Source organism: Dama dama, chromosome 5 (assembly GCF_033118175.1).
Source record: "Dama dama isolate Ldn47 chromosome 5, ASM3311817v1, whole genome shotgun sequence".
NCBI classification, from domain to species: Eukaryota; Metazoa; Chordata; class Mammalia; order Artiodactyla; family Cervidae; genus Dama; species Dama dama.
In genome coordinates, this window is record NC_083685.1 from 113,774,363 (window position 1) to 113,796,636 (window position 22,274).

The following is a 22,274-nucleotide window of genomic DNA, read 5'->3' on the forward strand; positions in this document are numbered from 1 at the left end:
GCCTTCTGACAGTGTTCTCTCTATGACATATGATGGGAAAATTCCTGGACATTGTGAGAGGAAAAAGAGCACTAGTCCCACATGCCAAAGGAACAAACTTTCCAAAAACCTTTAAATGCAGTCCTAAAAGAAGGCTTTTAAAATGTTAAATATCATTTAATTTCGTGCTTTTATTAAAACTTTCTTGAGTATAGCAATAATGAATACTAGGCTGCAAATTTAGTCCAGTTAAATTTCCTGCTACTGTTGAGTCAGAGTACCCACTGAATTATAGCTTGTATAATATTAATCAACCTTGTACCTTGTAGAATATGGCACCTGGGTCTTTCTGCTGACAGCTATCTATTCTTAAACTTTGACCCAAAGAAACATTTAAATGATATGGAAAAGTTCTTTTTCAGGTATAAAATACTGACCTAGCTAGCCCATAGATTTCACTGTAAAATTCCACCTTGTGATAATTCCCAAGACGATAGTAAAATAAGACAAAAACTCCAAAGATTTTTTAACTCATCAAAGTGGGCCTGGCATTTCATCCTTAAGTCAAAACACAAGACTGGGCTTTCAGCACAACATCAGATGTGAGTTCTCCCTCTGCAGCATTATCACATGCGTCATCAATTACTGCCATGCCTAAGTCTAGCATCATGCCAGCACATTAAGACAGAAGGTACTATATGCAGTGTTCACTGGACCAGAAGAACAGAAATAAGAAGGGGAGGTGGGGGAGAAAGAAACCCTAGAGAAGAAATTAAAAAAAGGCAGACCGTGCAATACAAACCAGATCATGGCTGCTTAGCTAATATGGGCCAACTGCTGTGGAAGAAAAATGTCGAACACCCCAAGTTGTGTAAATTTCTGTAAACATCTAAACACACACACAAACACACACAACACCAACCTAGTTAGGAACATAAATATATGTTGATCCTTTACTATGCTACAGCTATGAAAATAAAAGCTAAAGTTAAAATATCTGTATTCTCTAAATTGCCTTATTTTCCTGAGGGAGGAGAAGCAGCTAGTATTTCTTAAAGGGAGAAGGGGAACATCTTGACTGTTATTTATAGAGACTCTCTCTCCGATGACTCCATACATACACTTAAGAACAAATATTAAATACTGACAATACTGACAAATTTAGACATTTTAACAATGGACTGTGTAATCTGAAAATAAAGGGCTTTTCAAAATAAAAATAATGTTCAAAAATTAAGAGTCAGGAAAACAAATCTCTGTTCTGTTGCGTTGTATCAATATTTAAAATTAAGTCATGTGAATAGATACAATCAACTTTTGACAAAAACCAGACTTCTCTTAAACCATAGAGACAGAAGTTACCATGTCTCACAAGAGTCTGGTAAATAAAAACATTAGCCCCTAATTGTTCCTAATGGAACATTTCACACATGATTGTGTTGCCAAGAAAGGTGAAGGTTTTTTAAAGGATCAAAATACATTTTACTCCTTTATTCAATTTACAGAAACTTCAACTAAACTTAAACTTGTTATCTTTAACAGAATATCAGTATGGGCCAAAAATGATATTTTTCCATCAAAATTCAAAAATGTTTCTAGATTTTTTTCACTGATTTCCTAACATATTAAATATTAGATTACAACTCAAACTCTACTTGATTACTATAGGGCATGCAATAAAACAGCTCTAAACTGTACTATAAGTTAATTAACAAGTTTAACTTCATTCACATCAAGTGTCACACGAACACTACCTAACTATCTATCTATGACCCCAAATTAAGCACTGATCTTACCGATTCTATAGGCTTGTCAAGGGATGCTTGTTCAATTTCCAAATGTCCTTCTTCATATTGATCAAAGTGATTACCCTGAAAAAACAAGACTACAGTTATTTTTCCTGAAAGCAAATGCCAAAATTATTAGTAAAACTAATCAAACTAGGGGGTTATTTTTAATTTTTCATTCTTTTTGAATAAACAACCAAAACTGTCACAAATTCAGGCTTTATTAAATCTGTAAACACAATTTATTAGAAGTCTAGATCTAGTAATATGAACTTGTCTTCCTATGATAAACATTGAAATTGCTAACTAAAACATTAACCATCATTTGGGATAGCAACTCTTTCTGAGACTGACTATATTAGGAAGACTGCAGAATCTTAAAAACAAAGGGCTGTATTGTGTTTTACTTTTCCAAAACAATCTTGTGCTACAGCAAACAAACCCTGACAGCAGAATGCAAATAAAATCTGTATTACAACACTGTTCAATGTCGCTAACACTGTCTTTCACTAAAACTGCTAAAATATTCAATTTTAAATCATCAATTTCCAACTCCAAAACTTCAAAGAGTTCAGAAACACAATCTCTTGACACAGTATCCTAAATACAGCTATTCCTCAAATGATCTGCCAATAGACAAGCATGCCTGTATAATGCCATATTTGACCATAATCAAGGAAGCTGTCACTACAACTAGAATAAGTCAAAACAGCTCAATTGAGGATAGAAACAGATAACTAGGAAGTTCTAATTCTGTTTTTTTCTGCTCCATGAGAAAAGGAAGAGTTCATAATTTAGCTTTAAATCAGAGTATCAATTTTTCAGTTTCCTTCTTGTTACACAAAGTAACTGGGTCTCCTGCACTGCAGGCAGATTCTTTTACCATCCCAAATAGCGCTATTCCTCAAATGATCTTACAAAGTAGAGGGCACAAGGATTTGTGAGTCCTGAATTTATTTAAGCCAAAAAAACTAAAGATTTCAGTCTAGTCTAAATTTAATTCAGGTATGGAGTGGTAGGACAACCTGGATGTTAACCTAACCAAAAATTACTTTGCTTTTTCAAAGTAAAATTTTAGTTGAACGAATACAGCTTAATTATAGCAAGCTCTGACATGTAATTTGCCACACCATATTGTAAACATTAGGTTACTTGTTTTCCTCACCAGACTGTGAAGTCCTTAAGGACAAGAATGGGGTCTTGTAGTGACGAAAAAGTTCTGGAACTACAGTGGTAATAATGGTTGTATAACACTGGTAATGTATTTAACGCCATTGGACTATGCACTTTAATTAAAATGAAAAATGTTATTTGTTTTTACCAGGTTAAAGATAATAAAACTGTGTGGCAGAGTCTATCCAAAAGAAAGAGTAACAGGATAGGAGTGGGGTTTCCAAAGATAAAAGCTAATCCTAAAAATGGAACAGGATTTAAGAGCAATGGGGCTCAGATGGTAAAAGGATCCGCCTGCGATGCAGGAGACCTGCTTTCGACTCCTGGGTTGGAAAGATCCCCTGGAGAAGGGAATGGCAACCCACTCCACTATTCTTGACTGGAGAATCCCATGGACGAAGGAGCCTGGCAGGCTACATACAGTCCATGGGGTCACAAAGAGTCGGACACGACTAAGCAACTAACACTACCACTCTCCCTTCCCAGAATGATGAAAAAACAACCATCAACAAATAATGTAAAAAAATAGCCATTAATCTTCAAAGTCTGTCTTAATCTCCAATATTTCGTCCAATGATCTCTTTAAAGTAACACCTGCCTCTTGGCATTTAACTTCTACTCTAGCATTTAAAAGTTTAATAGTTGGGGTTTCCTTGGTGGTTCACTGGTAAGGAATCTACCTGCCAATGCAGAAGACATGGGTCTGATCCCTGATCTGGGAAGACCTCACATGCTGCAGAGCAAGTAAGCCTAGGAACCACAACTACTGAGCCCAAGCACCACAATTACTAAAGCCCACACACAGCAACTAGAGAAAACTGCGCACAAACAAAGACTCAGCACAGGCAAAAATAAATAAATAAATTTATTTATCTTTTAAGTTTAACAGTTACTTGAGAGTTGTTAACTGCAAAGTACATCTAAATTCCTAAATAATAAATATTCAGATAAACTAGATTAACCCAAATTTCACAGTATAGGACACCAAAGTGAAAGTGACAGTCGCTCAGTTGTGTTCAACTCTTTGCAACCCCATGGACTAAGTCCATGCCATTCTTCAGGCCAGAATACTGGAGTGGGTAGCTTTTCCCTCCTCCAGGGGATCTTCCCAACCCAGGGATTGAACCCAGGTCTCCCACATTGCAGGCGGATTCTTTACCAGCTGAGCCACAAGGGAAGCCCATAGGACACCAATGTCCAGCCAAATTTCATAATACTCTTCTACTCTGTCAGTCAGTCAGTTCAGTCAGTCAGATGTGTCCGACTCTTTGCGACCCCATAGACTGCAGCACGCCAGGCCTCCCTGTCCATCACAAACTCCAGGAGTTTACTCAAACTCATGTTCATTGAGTCGGTCCTTTTATTCTATAGCTTGATATAATTTATAAAAGAATAATTTCAATAATTGGCTACTATTTTTTAAAGCAGCTAAACCTTTAACTTAGGACAACCGATTAATTGCTCTTCAACAAAGGTTCAAAAACAACTAGAGAAGTATTTTCAATATATGGTGCTAGAACTAGGTACTCATATGCAAAAAAGTCTCAATCCACACTGTACACCATAATAAAAATATAACTCAAAAAATGTATCACAGACCTAAAATTAGACCTTGGGCGAGACAAGGATTTAAGATACCACCCCAAAAGCACAACTTACAAAAGAAAAAATTGAAAAACTGAATTGAGAGAAAATATTCACAAGTCTCAAAAGATTTGTATCCAAAATATATAAAGAAGTCACAAAACACAATATTAAGAAAACCTAGTTCTAAAGTAGGCAAAAGTTTGTTGGTAGGAATGTAAAATTGTACAGCCACTTAAGAAAATAGTTTGGCAGTTTCTTATAAACTTATACACACAGTTATCCAAATAACCCATCAATACTGTCACTAGGTATTCACACAAGTAAAACGAAAAACTTACATTCAAACAAAACCTGCCTGTGAATGTTTGGAAATTACTCAAATGTCCCTCAACTGGGAAAGGAATTTAAAAACTATAGTACACCCACACATGGACAAATATTCAGCAATAAAAGGAATAAACTACTCATATAAGCAACATATGTATGAATTTCAAACACATTATGCTAAGTGAAAGAAGTCATGCTGAAGAAGTGACCTGATCCTATTTATATAGCATTCTGAAAAAAGCAAAACTAGAGGAAAACACCAACTAGTGGTTTTTTCAGCCCCCTAAAAACTGGTTGATTCTACAAGTTAACTCAGAAACCTAACTGTTTAAGAGACAAGAGATGAGACAGAGGCCATTTTTAACTGCACATGCTTTTTTCTTTTGAATTTTATACTTAACTACCCAATACTCAAATATCCTAATAGAAATCACAATCACTTTGTGTTTTATCTCTGAATATTTAAAATGAAAGCTATATGTATTTTTGAATCAATATCACTTTAAAATAAATTTTAAAATATTTTCCCAGAAATTTTAAATGGTGTTGATTCAAAAATACAGTTACGTATTATGCTGTTACTTTGGGAGTTTTTTCCCAGAAGTAAAAGGTAATGGGGGGAACACTGAGAGAAGAATATCAACATTTTCCACAGCTATTACAAATTTAAAATGCAGATGATACTGTAGCATTTCTCTTTTGTTTTAAAAAGTAGAGACCGATGTCCAACAGGGGAAGAGTTTAATTCTATTTTATTAATGCAATTAGGGAGTCATTTAAAAGTTTTAAAACTATGTAGAAGTATATTAACTTGAAGTTAAAAGGAAGGGAAGAACTCACAAAGATTGTGTGAGACTATGTGGACAAAAATTAAACAAGCAATGTTATGTAAATGTGACAGGAGCTGGTAAATATTTCTGGGGAAAAAAAAACTAACCAACATCTGCTGCTGCTGCTGCTGCTGCTAAGTTGCTTCAGTCGTATCAGACTCTGTGCGACGCCACAGACAGCAGCCCACCAGGCTCCCCTGTCCCTGGGATTCTCCAGGCAAGAATACTGGAGTGGGTTGCCATTTCCTTCTCCAATGCATGAAAGTGAAAAGTGAAAGTGAAGTTGCTCAGCCGTGTCCGACTCTTAGCGACCCCATGGACTGCAGCCCACCAGGCTCCTCTGTCCATGAGATTTTCCAGGCAAGAGAACTGGAGTGGGTTGCCACTGCCTTCTCACAACCAACATCTAAAGTTTTTAGTTTTTTTTTTTTTTTTTTAATATCTGCTGACTTTAGTGATAGCACTTGAATTTAAACAGCCTGCAAAGAAATATCCTACAAATTATCATAACTAACTTAGAGAATTGAAAGAGATCACTTCTCAGCATTCTGAGTATCTGATTTGCCATAATAAACCAAACAATTAGCGTCCTGTTTTTATCACTATCTTGCTATTTGGCCTCATACAAATGTTATAGTTTTCATCCATTCTGCACTAATTTACAAAATGAACTAGACACTCATGTCATTTCTTGGCCTAAAATTCTATGAATTTGCAGATTTAAAGTGAATTAAACGTATCCTACAGGGGGGAAAAAAACTGACATTTAAAATTTGTCACTACAAAAACCTAATTACTATCAAAAGTAAAATGTTAACCACAAAGCTAATAATCCCTAGTGGTGAAGCATAAAACATTTTTCATCTACACCAAAATAAATATAATGACATGAAAATCTAGTAAAAGCAAGCAATAAACTAACTAAGTGACCCTGGGTTTGATGCTGACTTTTCAGATACAATACCAAAAGGCATGGGACTTCCCAGGTGGCACTAGCGGTAAGGAACCCACCTGCCAATGCAGGAGACGTGGGTTTGATCCCTGGGTCGGGAAGATTCCCTAGAGGAGGAAATGGCAACCCATTCCAGTATTCTTGCCTGGAGAATCAATCCTATAGACAGGAGCCTGGCACGCTATGGTCCACAGGGTCTCAGTCGGACATGACTGAAGTGACTTAGCACAGCACAGTACACAAAAGGCATGATGCATAAAAAAAATAATTGCTAAGGACTTTATTAAAATGTAAAACTTCTGCTCTGTGAAAGTCACTGTCAAGAGAATAAGAGGATAAGCCACAAAACAGGAGAAAATATTGCAAAAAACGACATTGGACAAACAGCTGTTATCTGAAATATACAAAGAACTCAAACAATAAGAAAACAAACAACTCAATTTAAAAATGGGCAAAAGATCTAAACTTACACCTCACCAAAGAAAATATACACGTAACACATACTATATGAAAAGATGCTCAACAACTTATTTCATTAGAGAACTGCAAGTTAAAATCAAATGCCACTACATATGAGAATAGCTAACATCCAAGATACTGACATCATCAAATGCGAGCAAGGATGTGGGAGCAACAGGAATTCTCACTCACTGCTGGTGGGAAAGCAAAACACTGCTTCTGAAGACAGTTTGGCAGTTTCTTGCAATACTAAACATACTCTTACCATACCATCCAGCAATTGAATTCCTTGGTATTTATCCAAATGAGTTTAAAATTTACATCAAACAAAATCTTGTACATGACAGTTAAGTAGTTTTATTCACAACTGCTAGAATTTGGAAACAACCAAGATGTTGAAGAGATGAACAGATTAACTGACCATGATATATCTATGCAACAGAATATTATTCAGCACTAAAAAGATGAGCCAGCAAGTCACAGAAAGACACAGAGGAGTCCTGAAAACATATTACTAAGTGAGAGATGTCAATCTGAAAAGATAACATATTTTGACTCCAAGTAAGCAACACTCTGGAAGAAGCAATACAATGGAAACAGTTAGAGGTACATATAAGTACAGTGTGTGACTGTCAGGGGCTTAAAGTAAAAAAAAAAAAAAAGGGATAAAGACATGGAACATAGATTTTTAGGACAGTGAAACTATTCTATATGATACTGTAATGGTGGATACATGTCATTATACTACATTTGTCAATACTGAACTACACCAAGAGGGAACCCTAAGATACACTAGGACCTGGGTGATAATTAGGTGTCAATGCTGGTTCACCTCTTGTAACAAATGTACCACTCTGGTGGGAACTGTTGATTACAGTTGATGTGAAGGAGCGAATGGATATATGGAAACTGAACGCTGACCTCAATTTAAAATTGACCTAAAAAAGAAAACCTATGTATTTTTTAAAAAGTAAACAACAAAAAAGTTAATAATCTGAGTGAACCCGTAGTCAAAATTTCCAAGGCATTTCTTCAAAATAATGTGTTCATTTTAAAAGTTGACCACAAAATTGTAAAATTGATAACGATCATCTCTAAGAAATGAAATAAAGTTAGCACTTTCACTTTTTCCTTTGTTGCAAGGTACCCTGAACTTTTATCAATATCCACTTTTACATTTGTACTACTTGCTTTGTTCTACTGGGGGTTTTTTTCTGCTTTTTGCTTTTTAATTGCTTTAACTTTACATTTTTCTATGCAAACGGGTGAAACTATACTGCTGACAGAAACCTAGATTGGGTACCAAGGCAATGTCCAATTAGAAGCTGGTAACATCTGACATATGGAAATTACAAAAGGTTCACAGCAAATGGATCAGTAAAGGCTCATCATGAAAATGCAAGGGGAAAGAATCACAGTATTAATCTCATGGGAAATGGCAGGAGTCAAGGCATAAGGCAAAATTCATCATGATGGTCATGGTGATTAGAGAGATATTCATTAATGCAGAAATAAATGTGCCATACTAATGTCAAGATGTTAATAAGGGGGGAAACAGGCACAGAGTATATGAGAGGTGTGGTGTATTAAAAAAACTCTGTACTACCTTAGCAAACTTTCTGTAAATCTAAAACTGTTCTAAAATAAAAGGTTTATTTTTAAAAGTTTTGGGAAGGATCAATACCATTCCACACACAGAGACATGGACAGCTTTCTTTATAAAACCCTTTATAAAATCCTTTAGAAACCTTACCCTAATAAGCTCTTGATATAATCAATACAGGATTTGGGCACCAGTTGAATTTAGGGGATTTTTTTTTAATCATCTCTATTTTACAAACAAGAGAACTGATACAGAAACTGATACAGAGATTGTCACAAATTCACAAAGGCTTCTGATTCTTAGTCCCATATTCCTGCCACTGTATTCTACTATACAAAACCCAAAGATTAAAAAAATAACCTTGCCTCCATAATTCTGAAATGATATTCTCTATAGAAAGCACAAACAGTCAAAACTTAGTATCAATATATAAAGCAGATAATTAATAACCTGCTGTATAGATGGATGGATGTACAGCATAGGGAACTCTATTCAATACTTTGTAACGGCCTATATGGGAAAAGAATCTTTAAAAAAAAAAACAGTGGAGAGAGAGAGATATATATATATATAACTGGCTCACTTTGCTGTACATTTGAAACCAACAACACTGTAAGTCAACTATACTCCAATAAATTTTTTAAAATTTAGTTATCATAAAAGACATGGAAAGACTGAGGATGTATTACAGATGAGAGAAGGCAACCAAGAAGCAGCTATACGTAAACAATGTGGAGACTTGGATGGGATCCCGGAACAGAAAAAGAACATCAGTGGAAAAACTGGTAAAATTCAAATAAGGTCTATGGTTCAGTTAATATTATCTTACCAATGATAATTTCCTAGTCTTGATAATTATGTTATGGTTATTATACAAATATTATAGCAGAAGAACATGAGTGTGTAGTATACCAAAACCCTCTACACTATTTTGGGGACTATTCTATAAGTCTAAAATTAGTTACAAGTAAAGACAAAAAACAAAAACCTTTTAGTTATCATTATTGTTGAAAGCATATTATGAGAAAAAAAATCAAAGAGCTAAAAAATGTACCTTTGGAAAGGTAGAATGGAGACTGCTTGTATATATTAACTCTGAAAGAATCCACGCATAATTAGATTAAACAGTGGTTGTCTTTGAGAAGTGGTTTAACTTTTCATTCTGAATCCTTCTGTCCCTTCTGAATGTTGTACTAGAAAAGCAAAATGAAGAAGGGTGGAATATAAAAAGTGATTTCAAACTCCCAGGGCACAAACTATAGCAGCAGTAGCGGTGATGATGATGAAAATATTTCTGTTGTTTTTTTTTGATGAAAATATTTCTTGCCGTTCTCCCCGACAAAAATTTTTTTCAAGTCATTCTGATGAATTTAGTAAGATTCTTCTTTCCAAAAATAATCAGCAAAGCATCTGATTATCTGATGGCCTCAACAGAGATTTGAAGAGAAGTCATTTTTTCTGCTTTACCCTGCTTTCAAAACCACATTTAGACTCTGAAATCCCATCAGACCTAGGATGACTGTATCACACAAGCCAGGGCCCACTGAAAGAAGAGGGTGTGCCAATCACAATCACCCCTAGACAAGAGGCATAAACTGAACACGGTCATCCCGGTGAACATCCACAGATCCTGTGATTAAGGCATTCTTAAAATCTGATTTCAATGATCACTGCTTTGAACAGTTATTCCACTGTCCAAATCAATTCTTCCTTTCTAAATATTATCTGCCTTTAGAGTGAAATATAGCTTTTCATTTATGCTGATCAGAAATGTAAGTTCAAAAAGATCAGACACACACACAATGTGTCAAAGACTTTTAAATGCACACCCACATATACATACAGCCAGCTGACTTTCTTTCAACTGCCTCTTCTCTCAAAAAAGGATCAACTTGGGGTAGGTCTTAACTACAAATGAATAGAACCTGACTGACCTGCATATTACTGAAGTACACAGTAGCTCTAGTTCCTTACAGGTCAAGGATTCTGCTTCCAAGCACAGAACAAAGGTGGAAATTTTCTATTACAAATTTAGCTGTAGTGATCATTTCAATATAAATAGAGACAAAGGTTACTCTAAATTTATCCATATAAGTGAATCTTGTTATTTGCTAACCAGTGCTAATTTTGGAATCTACATGATCCCACAGCTTTTCCAGTAATTAACTACATGGTAATTAATACGGAAAATGAGAAATAAAGAAAAGTGTGGGACCATTCTTTAAGGATCACAACCAACAACCCGTAACTTCAAATAGCAAAACAAAATATTTAAGACCCTGAAGAGGTGAGCTTTTTCCATCTTCCTACAGTTATTAAAATTTCATACCATTTCTAAAAAAAATTTTTTTTGATGAAAAAATATTACTCATAATAAAAGTCGGCAGATCCAAATTTCCCAATTTGAATCAAATCCATTATTAACAGGAGGATTATACAGACTGAAAATTTAAATCCTGTCTGGCTTTCCTATCTAAACTAGGTATGAGCCAAGTTTAGTTTTATCTTTGTCAGCTTTATTGTACCACTCATGCAAACCCATCTTAGCACCTGGCTCTGGCTATTAAGCTGCCTATTGAGGATGTTCCTGTCTCTGCTCCAAATCTCTGCAATCAAAATTTATCTTTTCTACTGTATTTACCATTACCCCCTTAGAGAATGTCTAAAGTCACAAAGTGGACACATTAATCATAGCCCTACGTCACAACTCAAATAATATACTTGTTTATAATATGGACTTTCTAAATTCAAAACATATAATGATGCTGACTTCACCTGTCATGGATTAAAAATGGTTTTGTTTAGCATATAGAGCCATACAGAACAGCTTCATTATTTCGCCTATGAACAAAAACCCATCCTCCTCTGACAACAAATAATGAGAATTCATCTCTGTCTCCCTCTCCCTTACTCCTGCCAAATAAACTAATTCTAGTATGGTCTCAAATCAGAAAGAAAACATCTCAGGATGAAAAACATACCCAAAAAGTAATGGACATTCAGGGAATCCCTTAGTGGTCCAGTGGTCAGGACCCTGGCTTTCACTGCTGAGGGCCCAGGTTCAATCGCTGGTCGGGGAACTAAGATCCCACAAGCCACATGGAAATGAACATCCTGGGGGATTACTGATGTCATTTTATTAGTATAATAAAATTATATTTAAATTCAGAAACACCACTGTGGTCAATTCCTCAAAAACCCAAATTCTTCACTATTGTTTTCATCATCATACAGTCTGATTTCCAATGACCTTCATTCAGTACATTACTATAAAGCAAAAGATCTCTGAAGTCATCTGCTAGCTGTGTGTGTGTGTGTGTGTGTGTGTGTGTGTGTGTGTGTGTGTGTGTGTGTGTGTGTGTGTGTGTGTGTGTGTGTGTGTGTGTGCACGCGCGCGCGCGCGCGCGCGCAGTCACTCAGTTGTGCCCAATTAGTCACTCAGTTGTGCCCAATTATGTGACCCTGGGCTGTAGCCCACCAGGCTCCTCTACTCATGGGCTTTTTAAGGCAAGAATACTGGAGAGGGTTGCCATTTACCTCCTCCAGGGGATCTTCCCAACCCAGGGATTGAACTTGTGTCTCTTCTGCCTCCTGCATTGCAGGCAGATTCTTTACCTGCTGAGCCATCTATAACCTTAGACAGATGACCAAACCACTCCCTGGGCTTAGGCCTGTTTCATCAAATTTGTTGGTTTGTTTCATCAAATCCAGATGATGACACTACAGTATTACTGCACAGGTTTTAAGATTTAAAGAGTTTTAAAAAAAAGGTAATAAATTATTATTTCAAGACATTGTTGAGGCCAGTCAGTAACCCAGAAAAATAAATCCACTTACTAAATTTAATTCTATGTAATTTGGTAGGAGAGATAATTGGCTAAGCAGTCTCAGTAAGTATCTAAGAACTTGAAAACACATTACACTGAGTCAAGGGTATGAGCTTATCACACCCTCGTCTAAAAATACATGTACATCTGTTTGACATATCAAATTTTGTGGATAATTGGACTAGACCAAGAAAGGACTGGTTTCCAAAATCTCACTACACTGAAAAATTAGTAACTTTTAAAAACCCCACAGGAGAAATCGACCTTTTTCAGAAATGCAGGCAAAATCAGGAAACAATTTCTGAGGCGTTCAAAAGATATGGAGACAGTAGTTAAGAAGTCCTGTGGGATGCACATAAATGCTTATTATTTCTCTCACCACTCGCTGGTATGATAAATGTCTATTTAGATGTGTGACAAAAATTCTGCACTAGTCCACAGAAAAACAGTGTGTATATACAATGTCACACAAAAGAAAACTGACAACTAAGATTGCTTATAATACATACAATATAAAATAAAGTGAGATTACAACTCTCCATAAGACAACCTCCATTCCTGAAATATCCTTCAATTGGCTTTATAGGATATCACAGAACTAACAGTTCAACCTAGATAATCCACAGCACAGCAGGAAATTTGATCCCCCAAATTGGACATAATCCTCAGACTCTACAAAGTCTTTCCTTCCTACATATGTGCCTCTACTTAACCATTCAAGTATCTGAGCAACTTGTAGATGCCAGACCCTGAACCAATTCTAGAAAAATGAATAAACAAGAAAGAATCTGCATTCAAGGAGTTCTACATTCAGGGAGATGAGATAAATTATAAGTATTATAATAAAATAATAAGTATCATAAAGTATACAGTAGGAGAGAGAAAAACAACACAGTGGCTAAAGGCTGAGACTGGTCCAAACTACTTGAAAGCTATCTCTTTGACTCACTAGCTGTGTGAAGTGGGTAAGTTTTTCATTTGTAAAATGGGGATAAAAATAGAACCTACCTAACTGGGATGAGATAATAAGCATAATAGTGCCCAACAGAGAGCACTCTGTACTGTTAGTTGCTACTATTACTAATAAAAGTGCTGTTACTGAAATATGACCAAAGAAAATAAGCAATGAACTGCCTAGGTAAGACGTCAGAGACACAACAAATTGAGTCTTAAAGAATGAGTGTAAGAATTCCGGACAAGTAGGAGCATATGCAAGAACAAAAACAACAAAAAAGCCTAGCAGGTCCAGATAAAAACAGAAACTACACCATGGCAAGACAATGACAGGGCAAGAAAAGAAATACATCTGTTACAATGGCACCAGATGCTTAACAGTCTCAAAAGCCAAGTTAGTGCATTTGGATTTTATTCTTGAAACAATCAGGAACTACAGGAAAAGTCATATTTTAGGAGAGAACAAGGTTCAAATCTGAGTTTACTGTGTGGCCTCAATTCCTGTTTTCTTTTCTGTAAAGTGAAGGATACTACCACCTCGCTAGGATGGTACTTAGATAAATATCTCCAAAACACCCTGGCACAAGGCCTGTCATTTAATACTACTCAACAAACAGGAGCTGAGAGTTTCATCACTAGATTCCACAGCAGTCAGCTTCTGATGCTATAACGGTCATGGATACGTTTTGACACCTTATTTTGACAGTATCCAGTAGAAGTACCACTCTTCTCTGCCATCTACTCTTCTACTAGAATAAATGAAAAAAGAGACTAATTTTTTAAAAACCTTTTCTTATCCTTTCTTATATTTTATGATGCTGTGCCAACAAACAGGAACTCAATAAATGACTGGGAAATGGAATGGAATTTCTTGCAAAAAGGCAGGCAAGAAGTCATAAATGACCAATTAAGCTTATAAAGGTGAGATATTCCGGGGGGGGGGGGGGGGGGTGGAAATAACAATAAGGATACCAACTATTTCCTACCAGTTAGTTAACTGGTAGAAAATGCTGCTAAGTATTAAAGAGTAACAATGCTTTGCATAATGTAGACGATACCAACACTCATCACCTCAAAGAGGCCAATCTATAAGTAACAGCAGAAAGAATGCTACAAAAGAAATCAGAAGATTAAAGTTCAAAACTCAGGTCTGTACTAGGCAAATACTAAATTTAGCCTCAGTTTCCTCATCTATAAAAGACATACTACCTACTCTATTTACCTTGCTGAATTACTGGGAGAATTAGACAAGACTGTATACAAGGGCAGTTATTAAGTTATTAAACTGTCATGACAGTATTCTAATACACAATATTACCATTCTAATATCCAGGTTACATGATTTTACAACATCCTGGTGCCTCAGTTTCCTAACTTCCTTTCCTAAAATGATCCTGACCACCATTCTACTGTAGCCATTTCACTCTCATGGTCATGATTTCAACGCGTCCATTATCTCTATTTCAAACACTGTGCTCTCTAGCCACAACCTTCTGTCTTTCCAACTCAATTCCTCTAGAACCTCCACTCCAAGAATCCTTCAGGCTCATCAGAACCTACAACCCATTGATCCAACTTTCTCTACCCTCCACCCTCAAAGGCCTCACTTGTCTCTCTGCCAAGCTTAAAATCACATAGCCCACTATTATAATCATTCCCTTGTATACACCCTCTACTCTACTCCCTTGCCCCCATTCACATTAATTCTGGTTAATGAGACCGGTCATCACAGCTTTAACTCTATGTGTAGCATATCTAACACAACTGTATCTATGTTAGTCTTCCTACGTCTATTCCCCTGCTTAACACCTTAAATAGCTAGTACATGCCTGTTTACAGCATTAAAATAAAACTTTTGTAGCCCTAGTTTTTCCTTTTCCTGTTCCCAATGGTTTATTCATTGTCCTAAAAAAAAAAAAGAAAACCCACAACCAATTCTGCTAGTTTCACCTCTACACTTTTACCCTGGCTATTTTCTCCAGCTGAATGCCTCCCAATCTTTTCCTCTGCAAGGATGCAAACCCATCTTTCAAGACCCAGTTTAAATGTTTCTTAAAGGCACACTTATTCATCCCATTTTAAGGGTTTCCTTTCTCCCTTAGGGTTTTGCATTTATTTACTGTAATACTATTTACCTGATAATCATGTTAGTCTTATGTATAATACATACTGTTTTTATTTTTGGTATCTCTCCAGCTTTAACAATAGCTCCCTGAAAAACACCACTTCTTAATCAACTCCCCCAGAGACATAATCATACATACTATTCTTAAACACTTCAAATACTGTTTTAACAACTTTTCAAAAAATTAACTTATATTCTAAAAAATATTTTTGAAGTAAATATACCTTTTTGTATCTCTTGTGCAGAGGAATCCCTAAAGTAGTATTAATTAGATTTTCAACCACTTTTGTCCCTTTTATACTCCATAATTTTACTCATAGCAACAAGATAAATTATTGACACTACAGCAAATAATCCACAAGCATCAGCTTTAGTTTCTTCTATAGTCAAGACCTAAAGTATCAAAATAATTTATTGATTTTATCAGTACTGTCTATAAAAAGGGTGAAAAATTAAGCCTCTCTCTCTCATCAACTCTGGAAAAATAATATCGAATGAACCAGGAGATAGGAATACTGACTTTTCCAACAATCATTATTTAAAATGTCAGATACAAAACATGATCAATGACTTTTCTCTACAACAATTTTAAACCTGGAGAGCTATTTTGTATTCCAGTTCTAATAAACAGAGACATAAATTGAAATCCCCCCTTTAAATCAACGTAATTGCTTTAGCAAGGATCACAAAAATAATTGGAAACTCATGAGACAAGAGTAAACGTAATATTACAAAGGTCGCTTTCTGGTCGCTTGTGTGACAAAATACAAGATTTACCTTACTCTAACATTGTTGGTAAAAAGAATTAAGGCAAATAACAGGAAACTCTGTTTGGGGCCCGAATTTTAATTTCTTACTCACTATAGCACTTACTAAAACATTACATGCTATTAACTTGTGTACAATGCCAAAGTAACTTTAGTTATACTTTTTTTTCCATACATCCCTAAATTAGATATAAAATACTAAGTGTATGTTCAATCTCAAAGAAATCATTTTGTATAGGCATAACAATACAGTATATTCAGCTTTGGCATATTTAATTTTTGCACTGATTAATACAATATGTATTAAGCATATTTGGTTAGACTTCCACAGTTAAATGGACAATTCACTTTTTATAACTGGAAAATCATTACAACATCTTCTGGTATTCACTGCAATATCAAATCAATGCCTTCTTTCAGTATTTGTGGTGGTCATTTGTACTGCCTTTGGTAACTGCCATGAGTCAGCTTTCACTTAGCACTAAATGGCAATGCTAATATGAAAAGAGAATGCCAGACATACAAGGATCAAGCAGTTTCAGGGAAGGAATTTTAATAGAATCCAAGAACTGGATGTCTACCCCAAGCTGGTATTCATTTTCATTAATAAAATATTAAAACTTCTAAAGTCACAAGAGCAAAGATGAAACCTCTACATGGGGGTGTTCAAGATTTCATGAACTTTTGCTTTTTTTCCGAAAATGGTAATCTTGACCACATCAAGAAAACAAACTGTCCTTTATTCATTTTATCATGTTATCCAAATAGATTGAATTGATATGTAAATTATCCCAGCGAAGAAGCAGCACAATCGAGGCAGCCAGTTATATATGCTTTTAAAATTGTTTTAAGTCACAAATGTTAGTTCCGGTTATTTAACTTATAAACAGACTTGAGAAAATGTGATAAAAAAATCTCTAGCAGTACTTTAATGAGAATTTTGTGACACATACAGAATAAAAGGAAGGACTACACCAGGAACACTTCTTTTTCCATAATTTTATTGGCACTCAGCCTAATGATATATTTATCTAGGTCTCTTTCTTCTTGGTCTTCCATACCTACTTTAAAATGAAATAAGTAAGGCTGCCATCAAATGAAGCCCTATGATCACAGTTCTTGCCAACCCCATCCTCCCTTCGAGGCACGTTATAATAAATGTCTTTCTCTTATTAAGAAGAGAAATAACATTAAGAAATTTATTTCTTAATATGTCTCATGTTTTTAAATGCCTTTTGCCTTAAATATATACCCTGTACCCTTCAAATCACAAGCAGGGAGACTTCCTTTATGTTGACTTTACTTTGGTCACTCTTAATCCCTTGAGAATATACTAACCAGTAATTGTGCATTTGCTAATAACCATACCAATTCATCGTGAGTACACTGAAGTTTGTACAGCCTTGATTCCTGTCCTTTCCACCTATCATCATGTGTATGGGAATCGAAACAGTAATGATTTTGCGTAAGTTTCAATATCCTAAGTAAAGCTGACAATGATTTTCACAGCTAGTGGTATCTTTCAGATGATAGGAAACAGAGGTTAGAACATTTGCCCATGTGTGATCTCTGGCATGTCTGCATTAGAATGTCAACTGTATCACACAGTCCCACATAAAAAATATATTAATATACTTCTAAAAAATATATTAATATACTTCTATGACCTAAATATTTTAAAACTGTAAACCTCCTGACAATGGTCTCAATTAAGAATTATCTGCAAGTCACATCCTGGTGTCACATATGAAACATAAAAAACATACTACATAAAAGTAATACAGCTTATTGCTGTGTACCACTATGATTACTATATATGTTACAGAAAGTTCTTGGGTAATTTTTACACTTTTATTATGACCTTTAAGATAGTTGTCTTTTTTATTACTTTATCACTCACTGATCTATTACTGTAGCTCCTTTTCATTAGCAATCTCAAGCAGAATGCATTCAGAACAAGAGGAAATGAGAAGCTACTCGAAATCACCAGTCCTCTGCAAGCACACAAGCTAAGGAACATTTCCTCACTAACATTCAGCTGCATCATCATTAATAGCTGCGCAACCACTAAATGCTAAGCAGTGAGTATATATACCTCATCGCTGAACATCACAGTACAAAAAAATACTTTCTTTGGTGAACTTGGAATTCAGTGTTGAAAATATATCTGTATTTGCAAATTATACCATGCTATTTTCCACTACTTTCTGTAACATTTCAATCTGTGAACAAATATGCCTTAATCTGGTAAATGTAGGCAGAAGTCATGTCTCATTCAGAAATTGAGGTCAGATTCTTAAAGAAGTAGTTAAAACTCTTAAAAAACATTTTAAAAATAAATACATCAGCCCAAACCACAAAGATTTCCAAAGATAAAACACCACTTAAAGAGGGTATTTTAAAATAATGTCAGAACTAAGAGTTAATATATTCTCTATGACAAAGGGTAACTTATCACTGTCAGAAGCCTCCCTAGAAGCCCTTGGGAGACCAACAAGAAACAGATCTGGACAATCTGCAACAGAGTAGAAACTGTAATTTTATCACCTCTCTGAAAGCTCAGTTATTCTTTGTGACCTATACGTTTATCCTCCATATTTGATGACTCAGTTACAGTTACATAAAATATACAATGGCCAGTAAAGTTATTGGTCATGAGCACAGGTTCAAAAGTCAAAAAGCAGGAGTCTAAATCCTGGTTCTGCCATTACCAGCTGCGGATACTTGGCCAAGTTATTTAACTATCTGTACCTGAGCTGCCTCATTTGAAAGTCTAAGAGTAACACTACGCACCTCATAGAGTTACTGGAAGATGAGGAGACAAGACATATAAAGTCCACAGAATAGTACCCGTTTATCATTAAAATGAAGTTATCAAATGTTTTCAAACATGTCCCTGATAATAATGATTACTCTTTATATTCATAAGTGCTTCAAGTTATATGCCAATTAGGCTCCTCTCTATATTATATAAAACACCTTTGAACCTTTTAAGTGTTCACAAAATCTAACAGTGAAGCCTCCTCTGACTCCATGCTAAATTCAAGAGACAACACTTAAACTCCCCAAAATTTGCACCTAATGGTAAATTGGTAAAGAATGAAATACTACAACTCTAAATTCTCTTGCCAAATTAAAGGCAAAGAAAATGATAGTCATCCAGAACTTACCAGAGAAGGTACACAGAAAAATTTCCACTGCTAGATCTGTTTAAAGAAACAGGATCTACGAACTGTATCTGGAAACCTACTTTGGATTTGTTTTCAAGAGCACTCAGTAGCTTCACCTCATTTATCACTTAAAGCCTTAAAAGGACAAGTGAATTTTGAACAACCTGACCTTGAACAATGTTTCAGATATGCTATATGCAGGAGTTTCCTAGGGCGTTTTCTCTCCAATAACTTTAAATCAAATGACATCATTAATGAAAATTCAACTACATTTTCCCCTTTACTGAAAGGCCCAGAAAAAATAGTACTTAAAATATTTTAAAACGAATGATTAAAAAAAAATGTTAGCACAATAATTTACAGAAGTTCTAACATCCTGTAATTGTCTAATAGGTTTTTATTACTAATATCCTATTTACCCATAATGCTGGGATATTTACCTGGCTGACACAATACAGCAGAAATTGGCTGTACCAATATAGAAATATGTAAAACATATGTAATATCTTCAAGGGCCTACCAAGCAACCAAAAGCACATCATATACACAACTAAAGCATGAGAAGAGAAAGTCATTTTACTTGAAAAAGGAGCTTTCCTCAATCTATTCAGGTGACTGCATTCATCTTCTGCTCTCCAGTTTTCAAATCTTTTAAGGTCCTGAAAATCCTGCCTGTTCAACACTGCTGAAATCCTGTGGTTAACATTTTCCCACAAAACTTATTTGTCCGTATTATCTATTTTCAATTTTAAGTGACTTTCAAATTCTCTCTGAAAAGCACTAGATTTTAATTATCAACATGTTTCCTTAAAAACTACCAATAAGACCCCCACATTTTGCAGCCTAGTATTATTTTATGGTGCTCCCTAAAAAGCAAACGAAAAAACTTCACCTTTCCCAAGTATCAAATAGCTAATAAGAACTACTTTAAACTTCCCAGGACCTGCATTCCATCCTTAAACACCTTGAGAGCCTGTATTGTGCTGCAGCTATTCAGCAGGCGCATGATCACAAGGCTTTTCAGCAGCCTTAAGATCGTCTACTCTTGCAAAACTACTCTTCAGCGTTCTAGGTGCTAGATTGTTCCATTGTTGCCTTCGCTGCTTTACCTGTTTAGTTACCAAACCAAACATCCAGGGGAATTCAAACCCTTCAAACTGCCTTCCTAAACCTATCTAGAGTATTCCGATGTAACTTTGAGAAAGAGCTGCAGCGGGATAATAACTTGAGTTCGGACGTTCATCCCTTGACCCAAACTGCTGTTGCCAGGGTCTGCGGTAGTAATGCAGGGGTTTCTTTGAGACTAAGGACGTCCCTTACCCTAGAAATAGCCCATCTCTACTAAATCCCTTTTAGTCGCTGAGATTTCTGCGGTAACAATGCTCAACAGGAAGGTACTCGAAACAGCCGAAAGACGTGTTCTAATTTGGCCTTAATTTTTGCCTCAATCATGCTGGCCACGGCAAGGACATTTTTCCATAAAACGTTTGCAACTGAAGAAAGAAAAATCAAGCTGTTGGTAGCAGTCACCACCTGCTTGTAAAGTCCATTATCATGATGCTTTTTACAAATCTCTCAAGGTAGGATTTGGGGCTAAGCTTACATAGACCATCCTCCTGTAACTTACAGTTTTCCAAGCCCATTTAACGACGTAATGACAACAGCAACATTTACGCTGAGGGAAATCTCAATGTTTGCCTAACCATGGAGGCGTCTGATAACTAAAGCCCCCTTTTTCCGGGTGAGAAAATGGAAAAACAGACAATGAAAGCGATTTGTTACAGTGAGCAAAGAGGGAGAAGGACCCCATTTAGAGCCGTGCGAGCAAAATCCAGGGGTTTAGGAGCCCCAGTCTCAGCAACACTCGCCCCAAAACCTCACACCCCACCCCCCCGCTTTCCCCTGGGAGCCAGCCCAGCGCCCGCACACGCTGGGCACACCCGAGGGCAGCACAGCCACCCCACCCAGCTGCCAGGCTGGGGCTCCCAAAGCCGCGGACCAAACAAGACGAGGCCGCAAACCCAGCGGCCTGAGTTAAAGACGTAAGATACAGAGTGAGAAAAGATGCGGCCTCGCCTCAAACCCGGAGGCCCCTAGAGGAATCGGAGGCGGGAGAAAAGGGAGCAGGTTCGGAAGCCACAGCAGAGCCGCGAGAGAAAGAGAACTGGGAGTGGGGGATGAGGAGGTTCTGGTTCAGCCAGCGCCTTTCCCGGACCTCGGCGACGCCCGTGTTTACCTGAAAGTCTCGGTCCTCGTTGAAGCGGGAGAAGCGGTCCGCCATTTTGCCGCCTTCACTCCTCTCAGGACGACGCTCTCCGGTTCGCTCCTTCCCTCCCGCGACACCCGCCCCCTCGCTCTCCTTCTGTGTTCCCCGCCTCCTCCCACGCCCACCCGCGCGCGCAGGCGAGGGAGGGAGGAAGCGAGAATGCGTATCCCGACCAGAGCCCCGACGGCGCAGGCGCCTTTCTGTCCTGGAGGCGGAACCTTCCCTCGCGTCTCGGCTTCGCGCGCGACCCAAAGTGACCCCAGCGCCGCGCGTGCGTACTCGCGCTAGAGGGCCGCAAGCGCTTCCGGAGAGAAAGGTTACCAGGGGGCGCTGAGCTCCTGGATCCGGATGTTTATCTTCAGCTCGCTTCTGTTACTGGTTTATCTCTTTTTGTCTGCTTGTTTGCCTGAATACACAGAAGCCCACCCACTGCTTTCTTCACCAAATAACAGCATAATGTAGTGGCCG

At 36.8% G+C, this 22,274-nt stretch overlaps 1 protein-coding gene across 5 annotated transcripts in view; it reads right to left on the bottom strand.

Moving 5' to 3' along the window:
- GPATCH8 (G-patch domain containing 8) overlaps positions 1-21,984 on the bottom strand; it is a 90,417-nt gene extending 68,433 nt beyond the window's left edge. For 2 of the 5 annotated variants that reach the window (XM_061144224.1, XM_061144223.1), the window contains exons 1-2: positions 9,752-9,771; positions 1,776-1,850 (exon numbers count right to left, since the gene is read on the bottom strand). Coding sequence is in view for 1 of the 5 variants with exons in the window: in XM_061144220.1 (XP_061000203.1) it covers positions 1,776-1,850; positions 21,777-21,821 (120 nt within the window). In the remaining 4 variants the exon portion in view is untranslated. Of the gene's footprint in view, positions 1-1,775; positions 1,851-9,751; positions 9,772-21,776 lie in introns of those variants that run through there. The other 3 variants (XM_061144220.1, XM_061144221.1, XM_061144222.1) reach the window with 3 other exon arrangements.
- Between the last annotated feature and the right edge of the window lie 290 nt (positions 21,985-22,274).